The sequence below is a fragment of the Cyclopterus lumpus genome, chromosome 7 (genome assembly GCF_009769545.1).
Source record: "Cyclopterus lumpus isolate fCycLum1 chromosome 7, fCycLum1.pri, whole genome shotgun sequence".
Classification (NCBI taxonomy): Eukaryota; Metazoa; Chordata; class Actinopteri; order Perciformes; family Cyclopteridae; genus Cyclopterus; species Cyclopterus lumpus.
Genome location: NC_046972.1, coordinates 8,055,206 through 8,076,776, shown reverse-complemented (window position 1 = coordinate 8,076,776; position 21,571 = coordinate 8,055,206). Strand labels below are relative to the sequence as shown.

The 21,571-nt window shown below is 42.2% G+C and overlaps 1 protein-coding gene and 21 non-coding genes across 22 annotated transcripts in view; 21 read left to right on the top strand and 1 right to left on the bottom strand.

Annotated features, from left to right (window-relative positions):
- Nucleotides 1-605: 605 nt before the first annotated feature.
- The window catches only part of sema3h (sema domain, immunoglobulin domain (Ig), short basic domain, secreted, (semaphorin) 3H), a 219,953-nt gene continuing 198,987 nt past the window's right edge, over nt 606-21,571 (bottom strand). The window contains exons 9-18 of the mRNA XM_034537843.1: nt 10,227-10,296; nt 8,331-8,475; nt 8,111-8,200; nt 7,750-7,879; nt 7,553-7,641; nt 6,966-7,007; nt 6,137-6,294; nt 5,726-5,787; nt 5,201-5,343; nt 606-4,374 (exon numbers count right to left, since the gene is read on the bottom strand). Coding sequence (XP_034393734.1) covers nt 3,907-4,374; nt 5,201-5,343; nt 5,726-5,787; nt 6,137-6,294; nt 6,966-7,007; nt 7,553-7,641; nt 7,750-7,879; nt 8,111-8,200; nt 8,331-8,475; nt 10,227-10,296 — 1,397 coding nt within the window. The 3' untranslated portion in view covers nt 606-3,906. The remainder of the gene's footprint in view (nt 4,375-5,200; nt 5,344-5,725; nt 5,788-6,136; nt 6,295-6,965; nt 7,008-7,552; nt 7,642-7,749; nt 7,880-8,110; nt 8,201-8,330; nt 8,476-10,226; nt 10,297-21,571) is intronic.
- trnam-cau lies at nt 17,098-17,169 on the top strand. Its single transcript has one exon. It is a non-coding gene; the product is annotated as a tRNA-Met (tRNA).
- On the top strand, nt 17,324-17,396 carry trnar-ccu. Its single transcript has one exon. It is a non-coding gene; the product is annotated as a tRNA-Arg (tRNA).
- trnam-cau lies at nt 17,403-17,474 on the top strand. The gene has a single exon. It is a non-coding gene; the product is annotated as a tRNA-Met (tRNA).
- trnam-cau lies at nt 17,685-17,756 on the top strand. Its single transcript has one exon. It is a non-coding gene; the product is annotated as a tRNA-Met (tRNA).
- On the top strand, nt 17,911-17,983 carry trnar-ccu. Its single transcript has one exon. It is a non-coding gene; the product is annotated as a tRNA-Arg (tRNA).
- trnam-cau lies at nt 17,990-18,061 on the top strand. The gene has a single exon. It is a non-coding gene; the product is annotated as a tRNA-Met (tRNA).
- trnam-cau lies at nt 18,272-18,343 on the top strand. Its single transcript has one exon. It is a non-coding gene; the product is annotated as a tRNA-Met (tRNA).
- trnar-ccu lies at nt 18,499-18,571 on the top strand. The gene has a single exon. It is a non-coding gene; the product is annotated as a tRNA-Arg (tRNA).
- trnam-cau lies at nt 18,578-18,649 on the top strand. The gene has a single exon. It is a non-coding gene; the product is annotated as a tRNA-Met (tRNA).
- trnam-cau lies at nt 18,861-18,932 on the top strand. The gene has a single exon. It is a non-coding gene; the product is annotated as a tRNA-Met (tRNA).
- trnam-cau lies at nt 19,144-19,215 on the top strand. Its single transcript has one exon. It is a non-coding gene; the product is annotated as a tRNA-Met (tRNA).
- trnam-cau lies at nt 19,426-19,497 on the top strand. The gene has a single exon. It is a non-coding gene; the product is annotated as a tRNA-Met (tRNA).
- Nucleotides 19,708-19,779, top strand: trnam-cau. The gene has a single exon. It is a non-coding gene; the product is annotated as a tRNA-Met (tRNA).
- On the top strand, nt 19,934-20,006 carry trnar-ccu. Its single transcript has one exon. It is a non-coding gene; the product is annotated as a tRNA-Arg (tRNA).
- Nucleotides 20,013-20,084, top strand: trnam-cau. The gene has a single exon. It is a non-coding gene; the product is annotated as a tRNA-Met (tRNA).
- On the top strand, nt 20,297-20,368 carry trnam-cau. The gene has a single exon. It is a non-coding gene; the product is annotated as a tRNA-Met (tRNA).
- On the top strand, nt 20,579-20,650 carry trnam-cau. Its single transcript has one exon. It is a non-coding gene; the product is annotated as a tRNA-Met (tRNA).
- On the top strand, nt 20,861-20,932 carry trnam-cau. The gene has a single exon. It is a non-coding gene; the product is annotated as a tRNA-Met (tRNA).
- trnam-cau lies at nt 21,143-21,214 on the top strand. Its single transcript has one exon. It is a non-coding gene; the product is annotated as a tRNA-Met (tRNA).
- trnar-ccu lies at nt 21,369-21,441 on the top strand. The gene has a single exon. It is a non-coding gene; the product is annotated as a tRNA-Arg (tRNA).
- Nucleotides 21,448-21,519, top strand: trnam-cau. Its single transcript has one exon. It is a non-coding gene; the product is annotated as a tRNA-Met (tRNA).

The following is a 21,571-nucleotide window of genomic DNA, read 5'->3' as shown; positions in this document are numbered from 1 at the left end:
ATCGTTCAGGATAATCACAAGGGATGAATATTGACACCGAGATGTAATTACAGTAATAAAGAGTAAAACACAAGAGGCCGTTGTAATGAACGAGGAGCAGCTCTGCAACAATGTCTTTGAGGGAAGCACAACGGACGCAATGCTTCGCCATTAAAATGTCTTGTAGGAATCCTGCCTCCTAATCCTGTGGAGCTGGATGCACGTATACACACATTGCACGCTCATATACACATAACATCCACAAGCTTTTTTCATATTCTTCAGGTTGTTGAATTTTCTGCATGTTAAGTGAGAGCCAAGACAAAATAGAAGAAGGGCATCAGTCTACTCATCTTCAACTATATTTACCAAAATGTTGAACTTTTCCTTGAGGCTATTTGTATTTACAGCTGGACTGGATGGTACAATAGCTAGTGTATTTGATTATTACTACACTGCTTCCATGAGGCTTTGTGCTAATGGCTATAGGACTTGATGGGATATGTTGTTTTGAGTGCCAGCATCACCCTCTCACCCTTTCATTTTTGAGGAGCGGCTGTACCTAACACTTGTACACTTTCAACATTCAACACTCCCATTTAAACTCTCTCTCTCTCTCTCTCTCTCTCTCTCTCTCTCTCTCTTTACTCAAACACACACATTCAGAAGTAGCTCAGCGCTGGTTAGCTCTTTCATGTGGCCAAAGCCAAGGAGCCAAGCCCAAGTTAATCCTCTGCGGGCTCTCTCTGCTCTATCGGTCTGGTTTATTTTTCTTACAGCCTCAAAAGTGTCTACAATCCATTGCTGAGTTACTCGTTTGGTAGAATTACTGGCTTGGCCTCTGAACCTTAGATTCAGCTCCTCTCACTGTGATCCCACTCATATCACACACACACACACACACACACACACACACACACACACACACACACACACACACACACACACAACACACGCAACACAGACAGATCCATATTTTACAAGCACACACATCCATAAATGCAATACAACCAGCAATGCAAAGGGGTTAAGATCCTACAAGACCCAGCAGGGTATATTTACTCTACTGTAGCCGGAATTGCATGCTCAGCAACATCATTGTGGGATGAAATTAAATATATGAAAATGTGAGAGGCTGTTGTTATTGGACTAATCCATCCATGTAAATGCACTGTCCAGTAAACCATACAAAACAAACCTAAGTTTTATTTGAGTGAGTCTGTCTGGCTTTCTCCTCTCCCTTGTCCATTCTCTCTGTTGCTCTATCAGATCAGTTCTGTTTCAGCATTTGTTTTGTATCTGTTGTTCTGGAAAACAACTGAAACTGTCAGAGAAACAGAAACGCTGCTTTGAGCCGAAGTAAAGGCGGAATGGGCCAAATCCTCAAAAAATGTATGTGATAGCTGGAAGGACTGATCTTAATGTCAACAGGTGGGATTGGGAAGGTGCATCAACAGAAGCAGATGTTAACAATTGTACATCTTGAAAGAAAAAAAAAAGGACTGCAGACTTCAATGTATGGGCATACAAACATACAGTACATACATAGAAAGACAGATCAACACAAACATTAAATAAGTATCCAGTTTGTGAGACATCAAGGTTGAATTGGTGGATTTGGGATCTTGAGGTATTCCCCGAGAAATCCAACCTCCCAACTTCTGAAGCAAGCAGTTTCACTCCAGACTAAACAAATAAATACCACTGAGAAGAACGTCAAATAGAGGTGGAACAAGTTGTGTAGATTTAACATGAAGAACAAATCACAATTAACTGCCTTGCAAAGTCACTGAAGTTGCTAAAATCCCAAACGTCAGCGTCCACTCGACGCCAGTCCTTTAGCACTTTCTCAAGTTCCAACCTTGTATAATAAAGGGTTCTTTATTATACATCGGGCCTGCTGTATAATTTACAGCCAGATTTTATGACCAGTTGGAGCTACGGGACCAGCAATATATTACTCCACTTCTTTAGTGGAGCTGCAACCTATTCAAAGACACCATTGGCCCATTCAGGGTGATGAACCATAGGTTGAAAAACATGCAAGATCTGTACAGAGTCTCTTGTTCACACTTCGGGCCTCTTTGTCCGTGTCTCATCAAACACTACTAACAATATTTTTGATATTACAGTAAAAACTAATTGTTTGTCCAATAGATACAGAGCCTCTAAAAGTCTCCACTTGCTAGAAACTTCCAATTCAAATATCTGTGTTTTGCCACAAATGTCGTAATGTCCTTAAAATTGATTCATTATTCAATGTCAGGAGGAAGAAGGATTTTTTTCTTTTGTAGTTACTGGAGAGGCTTGATTGTACCTCATCTAATAGCAGCGAAACATTTCTTTCCCCAGAAACTCATGAAGCAAAAACAACATTTGTTTATTAGAGTTGATGTGCAGATGTGTCTTTTCTCTCCTACCTAACAATAAACATTATTTTCTAAATCTATACACTGTACCCATGTAGGACTTCAGGCAAACTAAACCAACATTTGCATTAGGATTATTTTTCTGACCTTATAAAACACACTGGTGTCTTCATTTCTGTTCACTTTTCCCCCCACACCTATACTAAGCTCTCTGTTGCTTGGCTGTTCCAGATTTGTGGTTGTACATTACCAGCTAACATTTCTGAACCTTGAGGAGAGCATAATGAAAACATCTCCTGCAGTGTGCAACATCCTGGGAAAGTAGATCCGTAACCTCATCAAAGCTCTCTGTTTTTATCTGCCTTCTATATTTGTGGTCACGGTCCGTCATTTTGCGGTCAGAGAACACCAATCTGAAGAAAGAGTGGGTTTATATGCATTTAGGGAAAAGGATGTAGAATGCTCATCAGTGCTATTTACTGCTATTCACAATCTAGAGTAAACAATGACCTTCTCAAAACCCTTTAACAATCACTGCTGATTATTAAAACACACAGAGAATATTATTTTTTTAACTTCTACGTCTTAGTTTAGCTGTTATGCTGAAACTGTTCAAAGTAAAGCCTCAGCGGATGTGTTCAAGGACGTGTTCTCCGAAAGTGAACCGCCGCCATGTTTGCTTCTTTGTCTTCTCCCTTTGACTTTCCACTGACATTGCTTGTCAATCAAAATCTTTTGAGCAGTTGATCGACAATCTTTTGAAAGCGAAAGATGGGGTGTCCTTGAAATTTAAACTCAACACAGTGAAGTTTGGACAATGCAATAACATAGCTCTGCATTCGGAAGCATTTAAGATGTTTCTGTAAGATGGTTTTCAAAGCGCACTGGATTTGATGGAAACCAGTGTCTGCCTGGAAGGTACGAAATCAATCATAACACATCTGTTCTGCTTTAGAGAATAATTGGCAGTGTGTATGTGTTTTATAATCAATGGGCAAAAACATAAAAAGTCACCAGTATGGTCCTTTAAGGCAGCACTAATTTCAGAGGGGTTGGGTGATTTTTCAAATGCTGAGTATTTACTTTCGGTCTCTTTTTCTATCTGAAGAAGCTCCAAATCCAAAGCATCCTTTCCCATGTCCTTGTCACGACACAGAGTCAGTTAAACTGAGTGATCTGGACGTGCCATTCATCCTTCATTCAACATACTACGCAGCCTAAGGGGTTCTACTTTTTCCTTTTTATTCACAAGTCTTTTGTCTTTTTTCTTCTTTCTTCACATCCTCCTGTACATACTTCAGTTTGTTTATATGTAGCTTAGTTTGAAAGTTGGTCACTATAATGAAAGGATGCCTTTTTTGTTTGTAGATAAGTGCATGCGCATGTCATAGTCTCTGTAGATACAGTATGTGTGTTTCTCAGTGTATAAGTTAAGTGTGTGTGGGTGCACATTTGTGTGTCTTAATGTGGACGTTAACATAAGTGTGTGTGTGTGTGTGTGTATGTGTGTGTGTGGGTTTAAGTCACTGAACATTTGCCCTCCTGTTCCACTACACTTTCAAGCGCTCCTCGGTGCCCTCTGTTGCGGCTTGCTCCTGCTCTTCCTCCCCACTGCCCTCCCTCCTCCTCCTCCTCCTCCCCCATCGCCTCTACCTCCCCCGTGCTTATGCCTTTGCCCCCTCTCTTTCTCCTTGTTAGGCTCCGCCATGATATCACCATGACGACGGTGGTTGCGTGGGGGGCGGTATCCGAGGGCCCGACAGTGTTGGCCGAGGTTTCCAGGGTGAATCAGCGCCATCACGTCCTCGTACCAGGGCTTGGATCCTGCGCTCTGATAAGATGAGGCGGACCAGGAAGCAAGCAGGCGATTGGCTGAGGGGCTCCAGACAGCGAGGCGGACAGTGACGGCGGTCCAGTGGTAGCCATGCTCCTCCACCTGGCAGTGGTAGACGCCACCGTGAGACAGCTCAGCTTGACGAATCAGGACGCCCCGCTCGATCACCACGAGCTGGTCACCTGTTACCACCTGGAGAGAGAAAGAAAGAGAGGGATCAAATGAGTGCTCAGTACTTGCGTTGTGTATTTGGCAGTCTGGCTAATGTCATGAATTATTGATGAGGTGCTTGTGGATGACACTGATGCCAAAAACAAAAATTGTACACTTGCAAGGTACTCTGCTCTGTCTTTGCAATTATTGTCGCTGTATTTGAAGAAAGTGATGCCAGATGCACTTATAATTAAGTAATTAAGTAGATAGATAGATAGATAGATAGATAGATAGATACTTTATTAATACCAAAGGGGAAATTTGTTAAAAAAACACTGAACATTCTAAAAACATTGAACATTCTAAAAACACAGATTATTCTAAAAACATTGAACATTCTAAAAACACAGATTATTCTAAAAACATTGAACATTCTAAAAACACTGAACATTCTAAAAACATTGAACATTCTAAAAACACTGAACATTCTAAAAACATTGAACATTCTAAAAACACTGAACATTCTAAAAACATTGAACATTCTAAAAACACAGATTATTCTAAAAACATTGAACATTCTAAAAACACTGAACATTCTAAAAACACTGAACATTCTAAAAACATTGAACATTCTAAAAACACTGAACATTCTAAAAACACTGAACATTCTAAAAACATTGAACATTCTAAAAACACTGAACATTCTAAAAACATTGAACATTCTAAAAACACAGATTATTCTAAAAACATTGAACATTCTAAAAACACAGATTATTCTAAAAACACAAATTCTTAAAAGTGTGTGTGTGTGTGTGTGTGTGTGTGTGTGTGTGTGTTTGCGTGCGTGTGTCTGTGGTGTGTGTACCTGGTTGAGTTCAGGACTGTTCTCTCCAACCTGTTTGTACCAGGTAACAGCAGCGTGTCTGGATCGGGGCAGACACTCCAAGTAGGTGCTGTTGCCCTCGGCAACCATCATCATTCTCTGTTCCGCCTCCACCTGCAGCCCGGCTGAATGACATCGAACGAAAGATATGACTGGTTAGAGATCTGTTTTAGTTCTTTTTTTTTTGTTAAGCAGAGAACAACGTTTTTTACCAACTCGTCACAGATTTTGTATTTCTGCCTATTTTACAAAATATATTTACATTGCATTTACTGTTAGTGCGTTTTACTCATTTGTGGAGTTTATCTGGAGGTTCCAATGACGGAGGGGAGTGGCATGATGTGCAGATTGTAAAGCTCCCTCATCGCATATCCAATAATATATTTGTTATTTTGGGCCATATAAAGAAATCTGACTAGAAGGCTGTTACTAGTTTCACCTAAATGTATCTTACTGCAGCTGAAACATTATTAGTGTAAAGCTAAAATATAAATATTAGCTCCTCACCTCCTTGTCTGACACACTGAGTCAGTGGATCCTCATCCTCCCCTAAGTGACGAGCGTTCCTTCTGTGGAGAAGAAGACATCAAATTACAGTAAGAAACATTATTGGATTTTGTGTGTGTAAAGTGACAATTTTGGCTGATGGTGATGACTATAGGAGAGGGCAGGGCATCACCATAAACATTTGAAAGTTTAGTTGAAATATATCCATTTGTCATATGCAAGGGAACCACATGTTGGTCAAATCAAAAAGATTACTTTTCAAAAGTATCAACAAATGTGGTTTAGATCTGATTTGAGAAGATCGATTCCATGTGTTTTTCCTTTGCTATTCAGTCTTTAGAGGTGAAACAATATATACTTGTAAAAGATATCCAACATGGCCAGATTAGTGTTCTGATTCGTCATGGTTACCTGCGCACGGTGGGCATGTAAGGGCTGCAGGCGTGTCCGTCCCAGGTGCAGTAGGGATCTCTGGCTAGGCAGCACTCAGCGCAGGCCTGGCCGTACAGCTCACACTGGTATAGAGCCAGCTGGGACACGCCCTCCCTGGAGCCAACAAACAACCACTGCTGGAGGAGGAGGAAATGAGGAGGGGGATGAAACAGAGAGGGAGGAGAAAGCAGGAGGAGTGAAGAATGGTAGGGGAAGAGGAAGAGTAATAAATGAAGGAAAGCCAAAAGAGAAAGAGGGCATTCTATTTGTGTCCGAAAAACTGTGAAATGGATTGACAGACAACCACTAAACCAGATGCGCTGTCACTCTCTGATTCACACATCCAACTCACACTGTAACAATGTCATTGTGTGGCCACAGGGAGTGTGTGTGTATGTGTGTATATATGTGTGTGTGTGTGTGTGTGTGTATGTTTGAAAGCTTCAGAAAGAAATACATGGCAATGCTTGCTTTTTAATATCTTGATGTGTGCGTACCAGCTTCAGATTTATATTTCGTGAAACCTGGACTACTTGAATAATGCAAAGTATATTTCTGTGTCTGTCTGTGTGTGTGTGTGTGTGCATGTATGTGTGTGTGTGTGTGTGTGTGTTTGTTTGGCATCTCTTCATTACTGAACCGACTGAGGTAGAGTAACCATAGCAACTGGTGATGAAGCTGTCCTCGGAGATGCAAGGTGGAGAGATGAGTGATAAGTGTGATGTTGTGCATGTTCCTGTGAGTGTGAGTGTAGGGGAGTTAGAAAGTTTGACAGTGACTTTCTGTCTCTCTCTCTCTCATCTCTTACCTTTTTCTTTGACAGTGTCATGGCTGTCACAGGTGATTTGTGCTGTGAGAAACAGAAAAGAAAGCAAGTTGAAATTGAGACAAACAAAAAAAAATGAATTGTTGCACTAGAGAGACAAAACAGACAAACAGCTGGATAAAAGAAAGGGTCAACTAACTTATTAAATGAATTGCTCAGGAAAAAATCATTTGTCTTAAACTCTTTGGGTGCGGCTGAAAACCACAATAATTGTAAACCGTGTAAAACAATTTAGAGAACTGATCTCATAGTCTGGTATTCATTTGTATCCCTTGAAAAGGGTTTTACAAAGCACACACAGCAGAAAAAACTAACTTAAACTTTGATCAGACAAAGAAATCACAAACTCATCTGTCAAGAGTTTTTACTTGAACTTGAGCCTCCTGTGGAATTAATATTGAGCTGAACTGTTAACAGTGTGTTTTTTTACAGTCTGACATGATAACTATGTGCAGCTGTAGAATTCATGCAAAATGTGTTTGAGCATTTTGGATTACATTTAATGTGAATGCAAAATCCTTTGTATGTAGATTACATAGTTTTTTTTGTACACAAAGAGTTTTCTTTACCCGGAAGACCTGCAGCTGCTCCAGAGTGACCTCCTGACTCTGCCCATGTTCTCTGGGCAGATGGATGGCCTTAATCACAAGGCCCGAGTCTACAGAATAAGAAAAAACTAAATGTTTATTGCGAGACAAAACCCCCAAAACATATACATTAGGGTTAAAATGCCAAGCACACAGTCCTTCACCCTCAAAGACTCTACCTGTGCCGATGAACAGGACATCGTAGGTGCTGTCCACGGCCTCCACTCTGTCCACCAGCAGTTTGCTGAATTTATAGTGAACACCCACTCTCACCAAAAGGGGGCGCTCTCCCAGCGGCAGCACATTTTCCTAAAACAGTGTAACAGTTGTATCTTGTTTATGAACAACGTGATATATTTGATCGTGTTTTTGTTTCAGTATGTTCATCGGTGTTGGACTGTCGTCTACTTTAATTTCTTTATCTCACTTGAGAACTGGGACAAAAACATAGGTAAAGCATGCTCGACCCAGTGGGAAAAATGTCAGAGTCTAATTAAATTAAATTGATGTAATTAAAATAAAGTGAAATATCAGCTGAACCTGCAGCAGCGGGTGAGTCCTGCTGAAGAAGATGACGTCATCAGGATATTCTCTGGTCGAGCTGTAACTTCCATACGTGCTGCTGGGACACTGAGAGAGAGAGAGAGCGAGAGAGAGAGAGAGAGAGAAACAGAGTCAGAGTCAGAATCAGAATGTCTGGAAGAGACTGAGAATACATGGGGTGCAATTCAACATCAAAACAGTTGCTTGGGTAACTCACAGTTCCTGGTCGCGGGTAGGGCACCTTGCCTGTGAACTCTGCCCACTTGTACTGAGGTCCCTCCTTATGAAGGAAGTTTCCCTTGAAAGCTCGAACCACATCTTCCATCCGGTAAACGCACACTGCTGAACCGTTCAGGATGTCACTAAGGACAGACCAGAAAGACATGGGAGTCTCTTTTATCACAGACTTATATTGCCTTTCCATCCATTATTCCTCCAGCGTGCATGAATCAAAACATAACCTGAGCATGTACAGTATGTAGAGCTGTGAGTCATTGTGGCTTTTCAGCTTTAATGCATCAGTTGACAGAATGTAGTCCAACCCAGCTTGGATGAATCCGCTGGTTCCCCCACAGCGGATGCATCAGGGTGGTTTCCTTCAGCTCAGATGGATAACACACACTAACGTTTGGTCAAATCTTTCTCTGGAGGGAAGTTCTCTGAGGTCAGAGGTCACGATGAGGACCATCTCGGCTACATAAATCAGAAACCTCGTTGCTGGGATGGAGTTGAGTGCGTTGCTAAATGGCACTTCAGAAACGATAAATTATTTCAACATAAGTTTAAAACCTTTGGTGAATTTGTATGTAAAGTGAATTAACACAGGAAACTCCAGAAAATGAAACAGCTGCTAAATTGTAATTTCAATTTCTTACATTTTTTAATGATATTGAATGAAGATATGATCAAATGAAAATCTAAATGACACAAGTAAATAGTAGTGGACAGATCCACAGCCCACACTATTGACTTTCATGAGTGAACCAGGAAGAGTTTCCATTCAGAGGGGATGACCTCTCTGCTCCCACAGTTCTGTGGTTGGGACCCCACCCTGGGTGATGCTTTGGATTTGTGTGCATTCCCCGCTGAGTTTCCAGACACTTTCCAAAACTGAGCTAGACCAACTCCCTGCTCCGCCGTGCCAAATGTCGTCACACATCTGCTGCTACTGTAGAGCTCTGCCGTCCGCCTCAGAAACGGAGTTATTTTCAGAGCATGTGGTGCCGTGGGTAAGTTTTTGGAGGAAATGAGAAACTGCAGTTTGTCGCTCCCTTGGACATTTGCTCGGACTTTTCCTCACTTCATATATTTCCCCCCACTTTATTACAGCCAGTGCTTATTTTTCTGTATATTATTGGTGCTCCCGACAAAGAATTACTGATCGTTGAATCATGCCTATTTTTTCTATGATATTTGATACCCATTATTGGCTAGTGAGTGTGTGTCTGTGTGTGTGTGTTTGTGTGTGTTATCCTTTCCCTGATAATGCTACATTGTGTTGGCAAATCCGTGTGGAAATTGGCAGGAAGAGAGTTAGGTAACAGCGTGGTTGAATAGCGAGGTTTCATTGAGTTACATTATGGTGTGTTCAAGCTCTATTCAATAAAACTGGGTGAATCATGATATATTCAAATGTAATCTTGTAAATAATAGTTTTTGCGAGACACAATAAATGCAGTTGTTTACAGCAATAGCAAAATATAACAACGTTTGTTTTCTTTTTAAAATAATGAAATTCTTCCATGAGTGTTTATTTTAAGGAAATAATATTCATAAAACATTTACACCTATGAGGCCTTTAGACGGGAATTAAACGCCTTCTCTTCTCTTCTATTTTATTGAAATCTAGAGTTGTTCCGTTGACACTCAAAGGAAGAACGTGCTTGCTGTAGTGCACAAAAAGCTGGTGTTGTTAATCAATACACATGATTCAACTCATTTGTTTACCCATGAGCGATCTCTAAAGGAATGAAAACTTTCCACCCAGAGGAAATTAAAGACACACCCAGTGCCTCCCACCCATAGTTATACTGCTACTTTTAACTCTTAAACAAGGGTGCACACATTTCAAATTGCCATTTAAAGTAACTAAAGTGTCTTTGTTTTCTCATACCTAGAGGTGGTAAACAGGCCGTAGATGAGAGGGTTCTTCTTGTCTTTTGCCTGGAGGATAAAGATGTCTTCTGGATTGAGGGAACAAGGAAAGGAGGAAGTAATAAGGAAAAGGAGGGGGGGGGGGGGACAAAAAGGTAAAATGTTATTTAAGCCAGAGTAAAAACCACAACAGTTTCTGAACTATTGGAAAAGTCTGTGCATGTGTGTCTGTGCGTCTCTCAGTGACTGTGTGACTAATAGTGTCGGGCATGCTGGCTGCTTGTAATGAATCTGGAGCCATTAATAACCAGCCACAATGGGAGAGCAGAGCGCCACAGGAGAACAACATCTGCTGTCACACACACTAACACCACACCTCATTCTTCACTCTCCATTTCAAACACGGCGAATCACAACGTTTGGCACATTTCTCTCACTCCGACTGCGGTGCCTCACACACCGTTATCAAGTGGAGTGGGGATTTTTCTCTTTCTCCATCTGTTGGTCTTCAGACATCACTTGCATTATGGAAAGTGTGGCATTTGAGAAAATACGCCAATTGGCTTCATGGAGATGTTTTATATCTATACATAATAAGATGTATCATACACCAAATGTCCAATTTAAACCAATTTAAAGAGCATGCAACGTTGACAAATTACACTCCGGCCAAAAAAAAATGCTGTTCCATAAAATATGTATCTGTAGTGGCTCTCCTTGGGCTAATCCCGAATTACAGTCAAATGAAAGTATGTCACAAATAGATAAAAATATGAACGAACAGATTGACAGGAATACCCACAAAAAAACACTGATGGAAAAGATAAGGACACCAGTAAATGTCTTCTCTTTCAAACTGTATTTGTTAAAAACATTTTTTGGAGTTGAGATGTTTGAGGAGTTTGCGGTATTCCTGACTTTTGGCCTAACTTCTTTCCTCCCAGTTAAATTGACACAAAACTATAGTCCATCAATCCTATTGCCATCATCATAATACACACTTAGCAGCCAAATAGACGCCCTAGAATTGCATCAAAACTGTGTGTGACATGTCAGACACTGCTGGTCCAACTTTGACAAATTGTGATGAATAAATAAAAAACGCTACATTACTGCGTGGTCTCGAATTGTCGACCACATTATCAACATTGTGTCCTAATATTCCTTGTGTTGCTCATCGTTGTTTAATTCAGTTGTCTGCTGTCACCGCACAATCAAGGCCATGCGCTTCACTGTTTATTTAAATCCCAATAAATTGTTTTGTTTTTTTAAAGAATGTTCATCGTGGTGGAAGAACAGAGCCCTTTGTTTTCTGTGTGGCATGCTGTGATATTCTATAAATACATAACTTAACTCGGCTCCCAGGGAACGGTGGGACAAATACCTTTAAAAGTCTTAGAAACTGGTAAATGGTTTAACCGGAAAGTGCTCAGGTTGATGTTGAGGTACAAAGAGTTTGGCTACCGTAAAATGTTGAAAAGGGATATTCAAAACAAGGTTTGGATGTGCACTACATGTCTCTGCCTTTATTCTCAACTCCTTGTTCCCTCTCCTCCTCTCCCCTCGTCTCCTCTCCTACGATGAGGCAAAGATGTTGTTGCGTTGACGGAGACAGCGAAGCATAGCGCTGTTCCCACATTCCTGACGTTCCTGCTGCTTCAGATGGCCTCCATGGAACTACAGCCCTGCAGGAAGTCTAATCTCATCTCATCACACACACATGGACACACACACACATGCACACACACACACACACACACACACAGCGAAAGTTTCGGAAGCACATACGTATCAAACAGAGAGAAATAAAAGCACCTATAGACACACACACACCAAACTGCAGGGACGAAGCACATAGTCGAACACCCGCTGATACTGTACGTATGTGAACCCATACAATCAGCAGGCCCCTTGGGGCAGAGTAGAGAGGAATATAAATGGGTAGTCTGCAGCCTGCAGCGTACACATAGCTCACTCCCTCCAACCCTTATTTAATGTATCACTCCTTCATTATTAAGTTTTCTTTAGCACTTCTCCTGCTTTTAAATGACATGCAGATGACTCATTTGTGCAGTAATCTCTCTCTATAGGTCTGCTCCTGTCTTCCATTGCTCTATATTTTACTCATACTGTTTATCATCCCTCCATTTCTTTTTGCATTTCCAGCGAATTCACATCTTCTAAAAGATCCACTCCCTCTTCATTTCCTTTCATAAATCAAAACCTTTATCATCTCTCCATTTTTCAACTTGTCTTTTTTCATGGCAGTTTTTGTTTGCTTTATTACTCTGGATGATGTATAAGCAATTTGGTGAACGCTTTCATCCAAAGCACCTCAAAGTTTTTTCAAGGAAGGGATGAGCCAGAGTCAAAAGAAGGGCATCGGATTTAGATTTACATAAAAACCTGAAGGACTGAGTTTTTATAGCCACACAGTCAGTGTGGTGGATGCCATTACTGTACATATGAAATACAGACTCCCTTTAAACCTGGTGGGAGCATGTTTAGCGGGTGATCGGATTAGGGTCTGAAAACCCTGATAAAATCCATTTTAAGTGCACCAACATATGCACTCAAAGTCTAAACATCTACATTACATCTACAGAGGTGATCCGAGCCATATTTGGCCTCATTGACGATGAACTGTTGAAAAGAAGTTGCAATTTACAATAAACTGGGAACTAAGCTCACACAGGAATTCAAGCAGGACAGGCATGTTTACATTTAAAGAACACTAATTTCCCATAAGTGCATTACAGCTGAGTGAGCCCTGATTTGATAACGTGCAGGTCGAAAGACTTCTAGACACAAAGGGAGTTAATCCCTGCATTTGTTTAAATGTTATAGCTGCGCCATTGCAAACAGAGCAAAGTAGAATACAAACATGACACTTTTACAAACTAGCTGCTTCAAAATGACTAAAAAGCCAGAGGTGATGGAAACAGAGGGCAGCGTTACACATAATACCGTTATACACTCGTTTGCTGTTTATCGATACTCTGACAGATTGATGAAGTCAGCTAAAATACTTTTGAACTGGATGCTGGTACAACCTCCTCGACTCTCGTCCAGTAATTACGTCAAATGTAAATAAATAACCCAAAATCTATATATAAGTTTAAGCATGTGAGCACATGACATAATAGAATATTATACCAAAACCTGAATATAATACAATTATATACTGTATGTACTTGGGCACAATGGTGCTTTGAGCTAAATGTCAGCATGACACTCTCACAATGATAATGATGATGTTCAGCAGGTTTAATAAATGTAAACCAGGGGGACCAACCGACCGACTGCCAGCATGACAAGTAAATACCCGTACATCACTTGCTGGCAAGGGAAAGAGAAATCAAAAATGTTTCCAAAAAGAAAAGAGGAGAATCTAATAGTTAATATACTCAGTTCAACATTGAAAAAGTACTGCGTCAACTTAATATGAACTTTGGTAAAGCCTGTCGGGAAAAACTCTGAATCCCTGCCTTCTGCTTGAAAGTAAGTCAGCGTCTCTTTCTTCTCAGCACCTCACTGTGCATTCAGCTTCATATAAAACAAAGTTAAACTTTGGAAGACGCAGCCAGAACAACTTTTTTCTTTTCAGACTTTGAACAACACGTCTTAGCTATTTACAGCTCAGCTTGGCAAAAATTCATGCTTATCTCTTCGTGACAAGTAGGAATCACAGCTGATTTAGTGCCGTTCCGCCTTGCCTCTCATCTCCCGTCGTAGTGACTTAATATTTAACAGGGAAGGGAAAGCAAAACACTCACACACATTCAACACAAACGTTGAGAGCAGGACATGTGAGTCAAGGTGAACATTTGACCATTTTTCAAGTTGAAGCAATAAGTAGTTATAAAATATGTGAATATCTGCACAGATATCACCTTCATGCTTTCTTTGTTCCCTCTTTTTAACCACATCTCCTTTCTCTTTCATTGTCAGACAGCTGGCCAACGTCTTCTACTAGCAACAATCCCTCGTTCTGAGCTGTTTGAAATGTTACCCTCTGAATTCTCACTTTTTCTTTCTCTCTTTATCTTTTCATCAGGTGCTCATCCCTTGTCCTTTTCTGCTCAAATCCTCCTGGACTTCCCGGGATCCCTCTGGGTGTCTCTCATCTCTTTGTTTCTCACTATCGCCGTCCCTCCCAGTCTCCCTCCCTCCCTCCCACTATCTTTCAGTCCCTCGATCTCCCCATCTGTCTGTCTGTCTGTCTGGCCTATTTTCTCCGGTGGATTGTTCTTGTGTCTTCTTCTCTAAACAAAAAGCGTCTGTGTTCCCCTGAGGGAAGATAGTCTTGTCTAGCCTGTCGACCTGCAGCCTCAGCCCCTATCTTTGTCCTCCTCCTCCTAATTGTTTGGCCATAGCCCCCCAGGCAAACACCCCTGTCCTCCTTGTTTCTCTGCTGTTCCGTCATTCTCTTTCTTGCCCTGCATGACAACATCCATCTCCTCCCTTTTCCTCCTTGTTTTTATTTCCTCCTCCCCATCTCAATTTGTCTCTTGGAGACAAAATGTCTTTTGCCTGGACTTCCCTTGTGTCACTTACAGGCCACTGTAGCTCAAGGGGAATAGGACACTGGTGGCAGACACTTGTGTAAGAGGAGGCACATTCTGCCTGTGCTACTGCACTTTCCACTTTAGAAGTCTTGATCAACCTTTACATATCAGCCACATCTGAAAGGTCCTTTTAGACATCCATCTTTATGCCAGAGCCCCTCTCCTAGTCTATTCCTAGTCCTACTTCATCTTTTCTCTTTCAATCTCTTTCTAAACCCATCTGCTCTTCTTGCCATCACATTCTCCCTCCTCTCCCCCTCTATTGTTATACTTCTGATAAACTGGGCTTTCATTTAAAATATTTTCACATAACTATGATGGATTAGAAAGGCTGCATGGAGACGTCAAAACATTATTCATTTTTTTCAGTACCACAAAACATGTTCTCATACCCACTTGAAACAAAAACAGTAAAGTAGAAATGCATCATTCAGGTAAACATGCCGGCACTGGGCATCCCGGTGGCTCAGTAATACATGTAACACCTTATTTAGTTTGTCATTATTATCCAATAGAGAGCAACCCAAAAGGTTTAACTGCAGAGTAATACTGTTCAAACGTGGCTTCAGATGAGTGAATGTGAATGTTGCCTATAAAAGAGTAAAAAAGCCGTAAATTCCTTTTCACTAAGGCCAGGGGAAATTACCTCAATTTAGTGGCAGATTTTATTTGTACTTCTAATTTTCATATAATTGTGTTTTCTAAATACATACCAACGTTTTGAGATTCATATTTTTTCTGTTAGAGCACACTGTGGTTGGTGTATTTGTTATAGAGTTTTAAACAGACTTTATATTTACAGCTGTATTTGCCAACTAATTTACAACTATTTTTGCATCCAAACAGTCTGAGGGTAAATATAGCTACGATATGTCTATTGGTCTCGCCCTCATGTTCCCTCCGTACATTCGTCATATTTATCTTTTAAGCTATGACACATACTTTCTTTTCTTTCTGCCCACCTCTTTTTTATTCAGATGTAACACTCATCCCTCAGTGCGGTCCAAGACTGCTCCAATGACGTCCTTCCAAACATAAATACTCTTTCTTTCTTCATACTTTCGTGTTTGCTCCTCTCCCTCATTCTATTCTATTCAAGCATTAGCAGTTTATGATGTAGTGACAATGATGTGGGTGCTGTCTTATGTCTGGAACATTGAATCTCTGACAATGTCTGAAAATACCTCAGTGTCTCTAGTGCCATAACATGACTATCCTTCACAACAACTATAACAGCAGTAAACAGAAGAGAGTTATTTTACTGTGAGCTGGACTCTGGAGTTGTTTCAGCTTGAATGGGCAGCAGGAGGAATGTCCATCCTCCATGAGAGAGAAAATGTTGAATATAAAACAGTTCCACTCAACAATTCAATGAGGCTTGACGTATAATTTTACACAATAAGTGATTTGCAATAAGTGAGCCTCATGAAAGTGAACTTCCACTACTCCAGATACAAAAACAACTGAACAACAAACTTAAAGCAATCCTATGTAATTAGTCAGTCTATGTAGCATTCAAGGACCAGATGTTCCGTTCAAAACAAAGCCAAGTGGGTTCAAGATCTTAAATATGTGAGAAAACTACTACGAAAAGGACCACGAGGCGACTATCAGTCAAGACTAAGTGCAAACTAGGCCTTTCTGTCAAGACAGATGTAGCCCAAGTGGACTAAAGGATAAGGCACTGCCCTCCTAAGGCAGGGATTGTGGGTTCGAGTCTCCATCTGGGGTGATTTACAGCAGAGTGGCGCTGCGGAAGCGTGCTGGGCCCATAACCCACAGGTCGATGGATCGAAACCATCCTCTGCTAACAGAAATTTAACATCACTTGTACCAGCCTTTCAACTGTTTTCTTACTGACACGGTGACATGGATAATTCTCATTCATTACGTTAGTCAACACTGTAGATGTTTGGAACAACCGTCCATGATGCAAACTAGGCCGCTTTGTCAATGCAGATGTAGCCCCAGTGGCCTAATGGATAAGGCACTGCCCTCCTAAGGCAGGGATTGTGGGTTCGAGTCCAATCGGTGATTTCCAGCAGAGTGGCGCAGCGGAAGCGTGCTGTGCCCATAACCCAGAGGTCGATGGATCGAAACCATCCTCTGCTAACATGCTTTTGACAGTATATGTGCCCCTTCAACTGCAAAGTAATGATCTCAAATCAATCTAAGATTTACATCAATACCAATTCATTTGTTTTCAGTGCTTTGCTTTGCCATGTTACCTTCACGCTGTTTATTGCCTTCTGTGGATTGTGTGTGTTGTCTAAACTCCGAAGTTCGGCCTTGTGTGTTCGACTCCCAAAGAGGGTAAGAGACAGCAGAGTGGCGCAGCGGAAGCGTGCTGGGCCCATAACCCAGAGGTCGATGGATCGAAACCATCCTCTGCTAACAGAAATTTAACACCACTTGTACCAGCCTTTCAACTGTTTTCTTACTGACACGGTGACATGGATAATTCTCATTCATTATGTTAGTCAACACTGTAGATGTTTGGAACAACCGTCCATGATGCAAACTAGGCCGCTTTGTCAATGCAGATGTAGCCCCAGTGGCCTAATGGATAAGGCACTGCCCTCCTAAGGCAGGGATTTTGGGTTCGAGTTCCATCTGGGGTGATTTCCAGCAGAGTGGCGCAGCGGAAGCGTGCTGGGCCCATAACCCAGAGGTCGATGGATCGAAACCATCCTCTGCTAACATGCTTTTGACAGTATATGTGCCCCTTCAACTGCAAAGTAATGATCTCAAATCAATCTAAGATTTACATCAATACCAATTCATTTGTTTTCAGTGCTTTGCTTTGCCATGTTACCTCCATGCTGTTTATTGCCTTCTGTGGATTGTGTGTGTTGTCTAAACTCCGAAGTTCGGCCTTGTGTGTTCGACTCCCAAAGACGGTAAGAGACAGCAGAGTGGCGCAGCGGAAGCGTGCTGGGCCCATAACCCAGAGGTCGATGGATCGAAACCATCCTCTGCTAACAGAAATTTAACATCACTTGTACCAGCCTTTCAACTGTTTTCTTACTGACACGGTGACATGGATAATTCTCATTCATTACGTTAGTCAACACTGTAGATGTTTGGAACAACCGTCCATGATGCAAACTAGGCCGCTTTGTCAATGCAGATGTAGCCCCAGTGGCCTAATGGATAAGGCACTGCCCTCCTAAGGCAGGGATTGTGGGTTCGAGTCCCATCTGGGGTGATTTACAGCAGAGTGGCGCAGCGGAAGCGTGCTGGGCCCATAACCCAGAGGTCGATGGATCGAAACCATCCTCTGCTAACATGCTTTTGACAGTATATGTGCCCCTTCAACTGCAAAGTAATGATCTCAAATCAATCTAAGATTTACATCAATACCAATTCATTTGTTTTCAGTGCTTTGCTTTGCCATGTTACCTTCATGCTGTTTATTGCCTTCTGTGGATTGTGTGTGTTGTCTAAACTTCGAAGTTCGGCCTTGTGGGTTCGACTCCCAAAGAGGGTAAGAGACAGCAGAGTGGCGCAGCGGAAGCGTGCTGGGCCCATAACCCAGAGGTCGATGGATCGAAACCATCCTCTGCTAACAGAAATTTAACATCACTTGTACCAGCCTTTCAACTGTTTTCTTACTGACACGGTGACATGGATAATTCTCATTCATTACTGTTAGTCAACACTGTAGATGTTTGGAACAACCGTCCATGATGCAAACTAGGCCGCTTTGTCAATGCAGATGTAGCCCCAGTGGCCTAATGGATAAGGCACTGCCCTCCTAAGGCAGGGATTGTGGGTTCGAGTCCCATCTGGGGTGATTTACAGCAGAGTGGCGCAGCGGAAGCGTGCTGGGCCCATAACCCAGAGGTCGATGGATCGAAACCATCCTCTGCTAACATGCTTTTGACAGTATATGTGCCACTTCAACTGCAAAATAATGATCTCAAATCAATCTAAGATTTACATCAATACCAATTCATTTGTTTTCAGTGCTTTGCTTTGCCATGTTACCTCCATGCTGTTTATTGCCTTCTGTGGATTGTGTGTGTTGTCTAAACTTCCGAAGTTCGGCCTTGTGGGTTCGACTCCCAAAGAGGGTAAGAGACAGCAGAGTGGCGCAGCGGAAGCGTGCTGGGCCCATAACCCAGAGGTCGATGGATCGAAACCATCCTCTGCTAACATGCTTTTGACAGTATATGTGCCCCTTCAACTGCAAAAGTAATGATCTCAAATCAATCTAAGATTTACATCAATACCAATTCATTTGTTTTCAGTGCTTTGCTTTGCCATGTTACCTCCATGCTGTTTATTGCCTTCTGTGGATTGTGTCTGTTGTCTAAACTCCGAAGTTCGGCCTTGTGGGTTCGACTCCCAAAGAGGGTAAGAGACAGCAGAGTGGCGCAGCGGAAGCGTGCTGGGCCCATAACCCAGAGGTCGATGGATCGAAACCATCCTCTGCTAACATGCTTTTGACAGTATATGTGCCCCTTCAACTGCAAAGTAATGATCTCAAATCAATCTAAGATTTACATCAATACCAATTCATTTGTTTTCAGTGCTTTGTTTTGCCATGTTACCTCCATGCTGTTTATTGCCTTCTGTGGATTGTGTGTGTTGTCTAAACTCCGAAGTTCGGCCTTGTGTGTTCGACTCCCAAAGACGGTAAGAGACAGCAGAGTGGCGCAGCGGAAGCGTGCTGGGCCCATAACCCAGAGGTCGATGGATCGAAACCATCCTCTGCTAACATGCTTTTGACAGTATATGTGCCCCTTCAACTGCAAAGTAATGATCTCAAATCAATCTAAGATTTACATCAATACCAATTCATTTGTTTTCAGTGCTTTGCTTTGCCATGTTACCTCCATGCTGTTTATTGCCTTCTGTGGATTGTGTGTGTTGTCTAAACTCCGAAGTTCGGCCTTGTGGGTTCGACTCCCAAAGAGGGTAAGAGACAGCAGAGTGGCGCAGCGGAAGCGTGCTGGGCCCATAACCCAGAGGTCGATGGATCGAAACCATCCTCTGCTAACAGAAATTTAACATCACTTGTACCAGCCTTTCAACTGTTTTCTTACTGACACGGTGACATGGATAATTCTCATTCATTATGTTAGTCAACACTGTAGATGTTTGGAACAACCGTCCATGATGCAAACTAGGCCGCTTTGTCAATGCAGATGTAGCCCCAGTGGCCTAATGGATAAGGCACTGCCCTCCTAAGGCAGGGATTGTGGGTTCGAGTCCCATCTGGGGTGATTTACAGCAGAGTGGCGCAGCGGAAGCGTGCTGGGCCCATAACCCAGAGGTCGATGGATCGAAACCATCCTCTGCTAACATGCTTTTGACAGTATATGTGCCCCTTCAACTGCAAAGTAATGATCTCAAATCAATCTAAGATTTACATCAATACCAATTCATTTGTTTTCAGTGCTTTGCTTTGCCATGTTACCTTCCATGCTGTTTATTGCCTTCTGTGGATTGTGTGTGTTGTCTAAACTTCCGAAGTTCGGCCTTGTGGGTTCGACTCCCAAAGAGGGTAAGAGACAGCAGAGTGGCGCAGCGGAAGCGTGCTGGGCCCATAACCCAGAGGTCGATGGATCGAAACCATCCTCTGCTAACATGCTTTTGACAGTATATGTGCCCCTTCAACTGCAAAGTAATGATCTCAAATCAATCTAAGATTTACATCAATACCAATTCATTTGTTTTCAGTGCTTTGCTTTGCCATGTTACCTCCATGCTGTTTATTGCCTTCTGTGGATTGTGTGTGTTGTCTAAACTCCGAAGTTCGGCCTTGTGGGTTCGACTCCCAAAGAGGGTAAGAGACAGCAGAGTGGCGCAGCGGAAGCGTGCTGGGCCCATAACCCAGAGGTCGATGGATCGAAACCATCCTCTGCTAACATGCTTTTGACAGTATATGTGCCCCTTCAACTGCAAAGTAATGATCTCAAATCAATCTAAGATTTACATCAATACCAATTCATTTGTTTTCAGTGCTTTGCTTTGCCATGTTACCTCCATGCTGTTTATTGCCTTCTGTGGATTGTGTGTGTTGTCTAAACTCCGAAGTTCGGCCTTGTGGGTTCGACTCCCAAAGAGGGTAAGAGACAGCAGAGTGGCGCAGCGGAAGCGTGCTGGGCCCATAACCCAGAGGTCGATGGATCGAAACCATCCTCTGCTAACATGCTTTTGACAGTATATGTGCCCCTTCAACTGCAAAGTAATGATCTCAAATCAATCTAAGATTTACATCAATACCAATTCATTTGTTTTCAGTGCTTTGCTTTGCCATGTTACCTCCATGCTGTTTATTGCCTTCTGTGGATTGTGTGTGTTGTCTAAACTCCGAAGTTCGGCCTTGTGGGTTCGACTCCCAAAGAGGGTAAGAGACAGCAGAGTGGCGCAGCGGAAGCGTGCTGGGCCCATAACCCAGAGGTCGATGGATCGAAACCATCCTCTGCTAACAGAAATTTAACATCACTTGTACCAGCCTTTCAACTGTTTTCTTACTGACACGGTGACATGGATAATTCTCATTCATTATGTTAGTCAACACTGTAGATGTTTGGAACAACCGTCCATGATGCAAACTAGGCCGCTTTGTCAATGCAGATGTAGCCCCAGTGGCCTAATGGATAAGGCACTGCCCTCCTAAGGCAGGGATTGTGGGTTCGAGTCCCATCTGGGGTGATTTACAGCAGAGTGGCGCAGCGGAAGCGTGCTGGGCCCATAACCCAGAGGTCGATGGATCGAAACCATCCTCTGCTAACATGCTTTTGACAGTATATGTGCCCCTTCAACTGCAAAGTAATGATCTCAA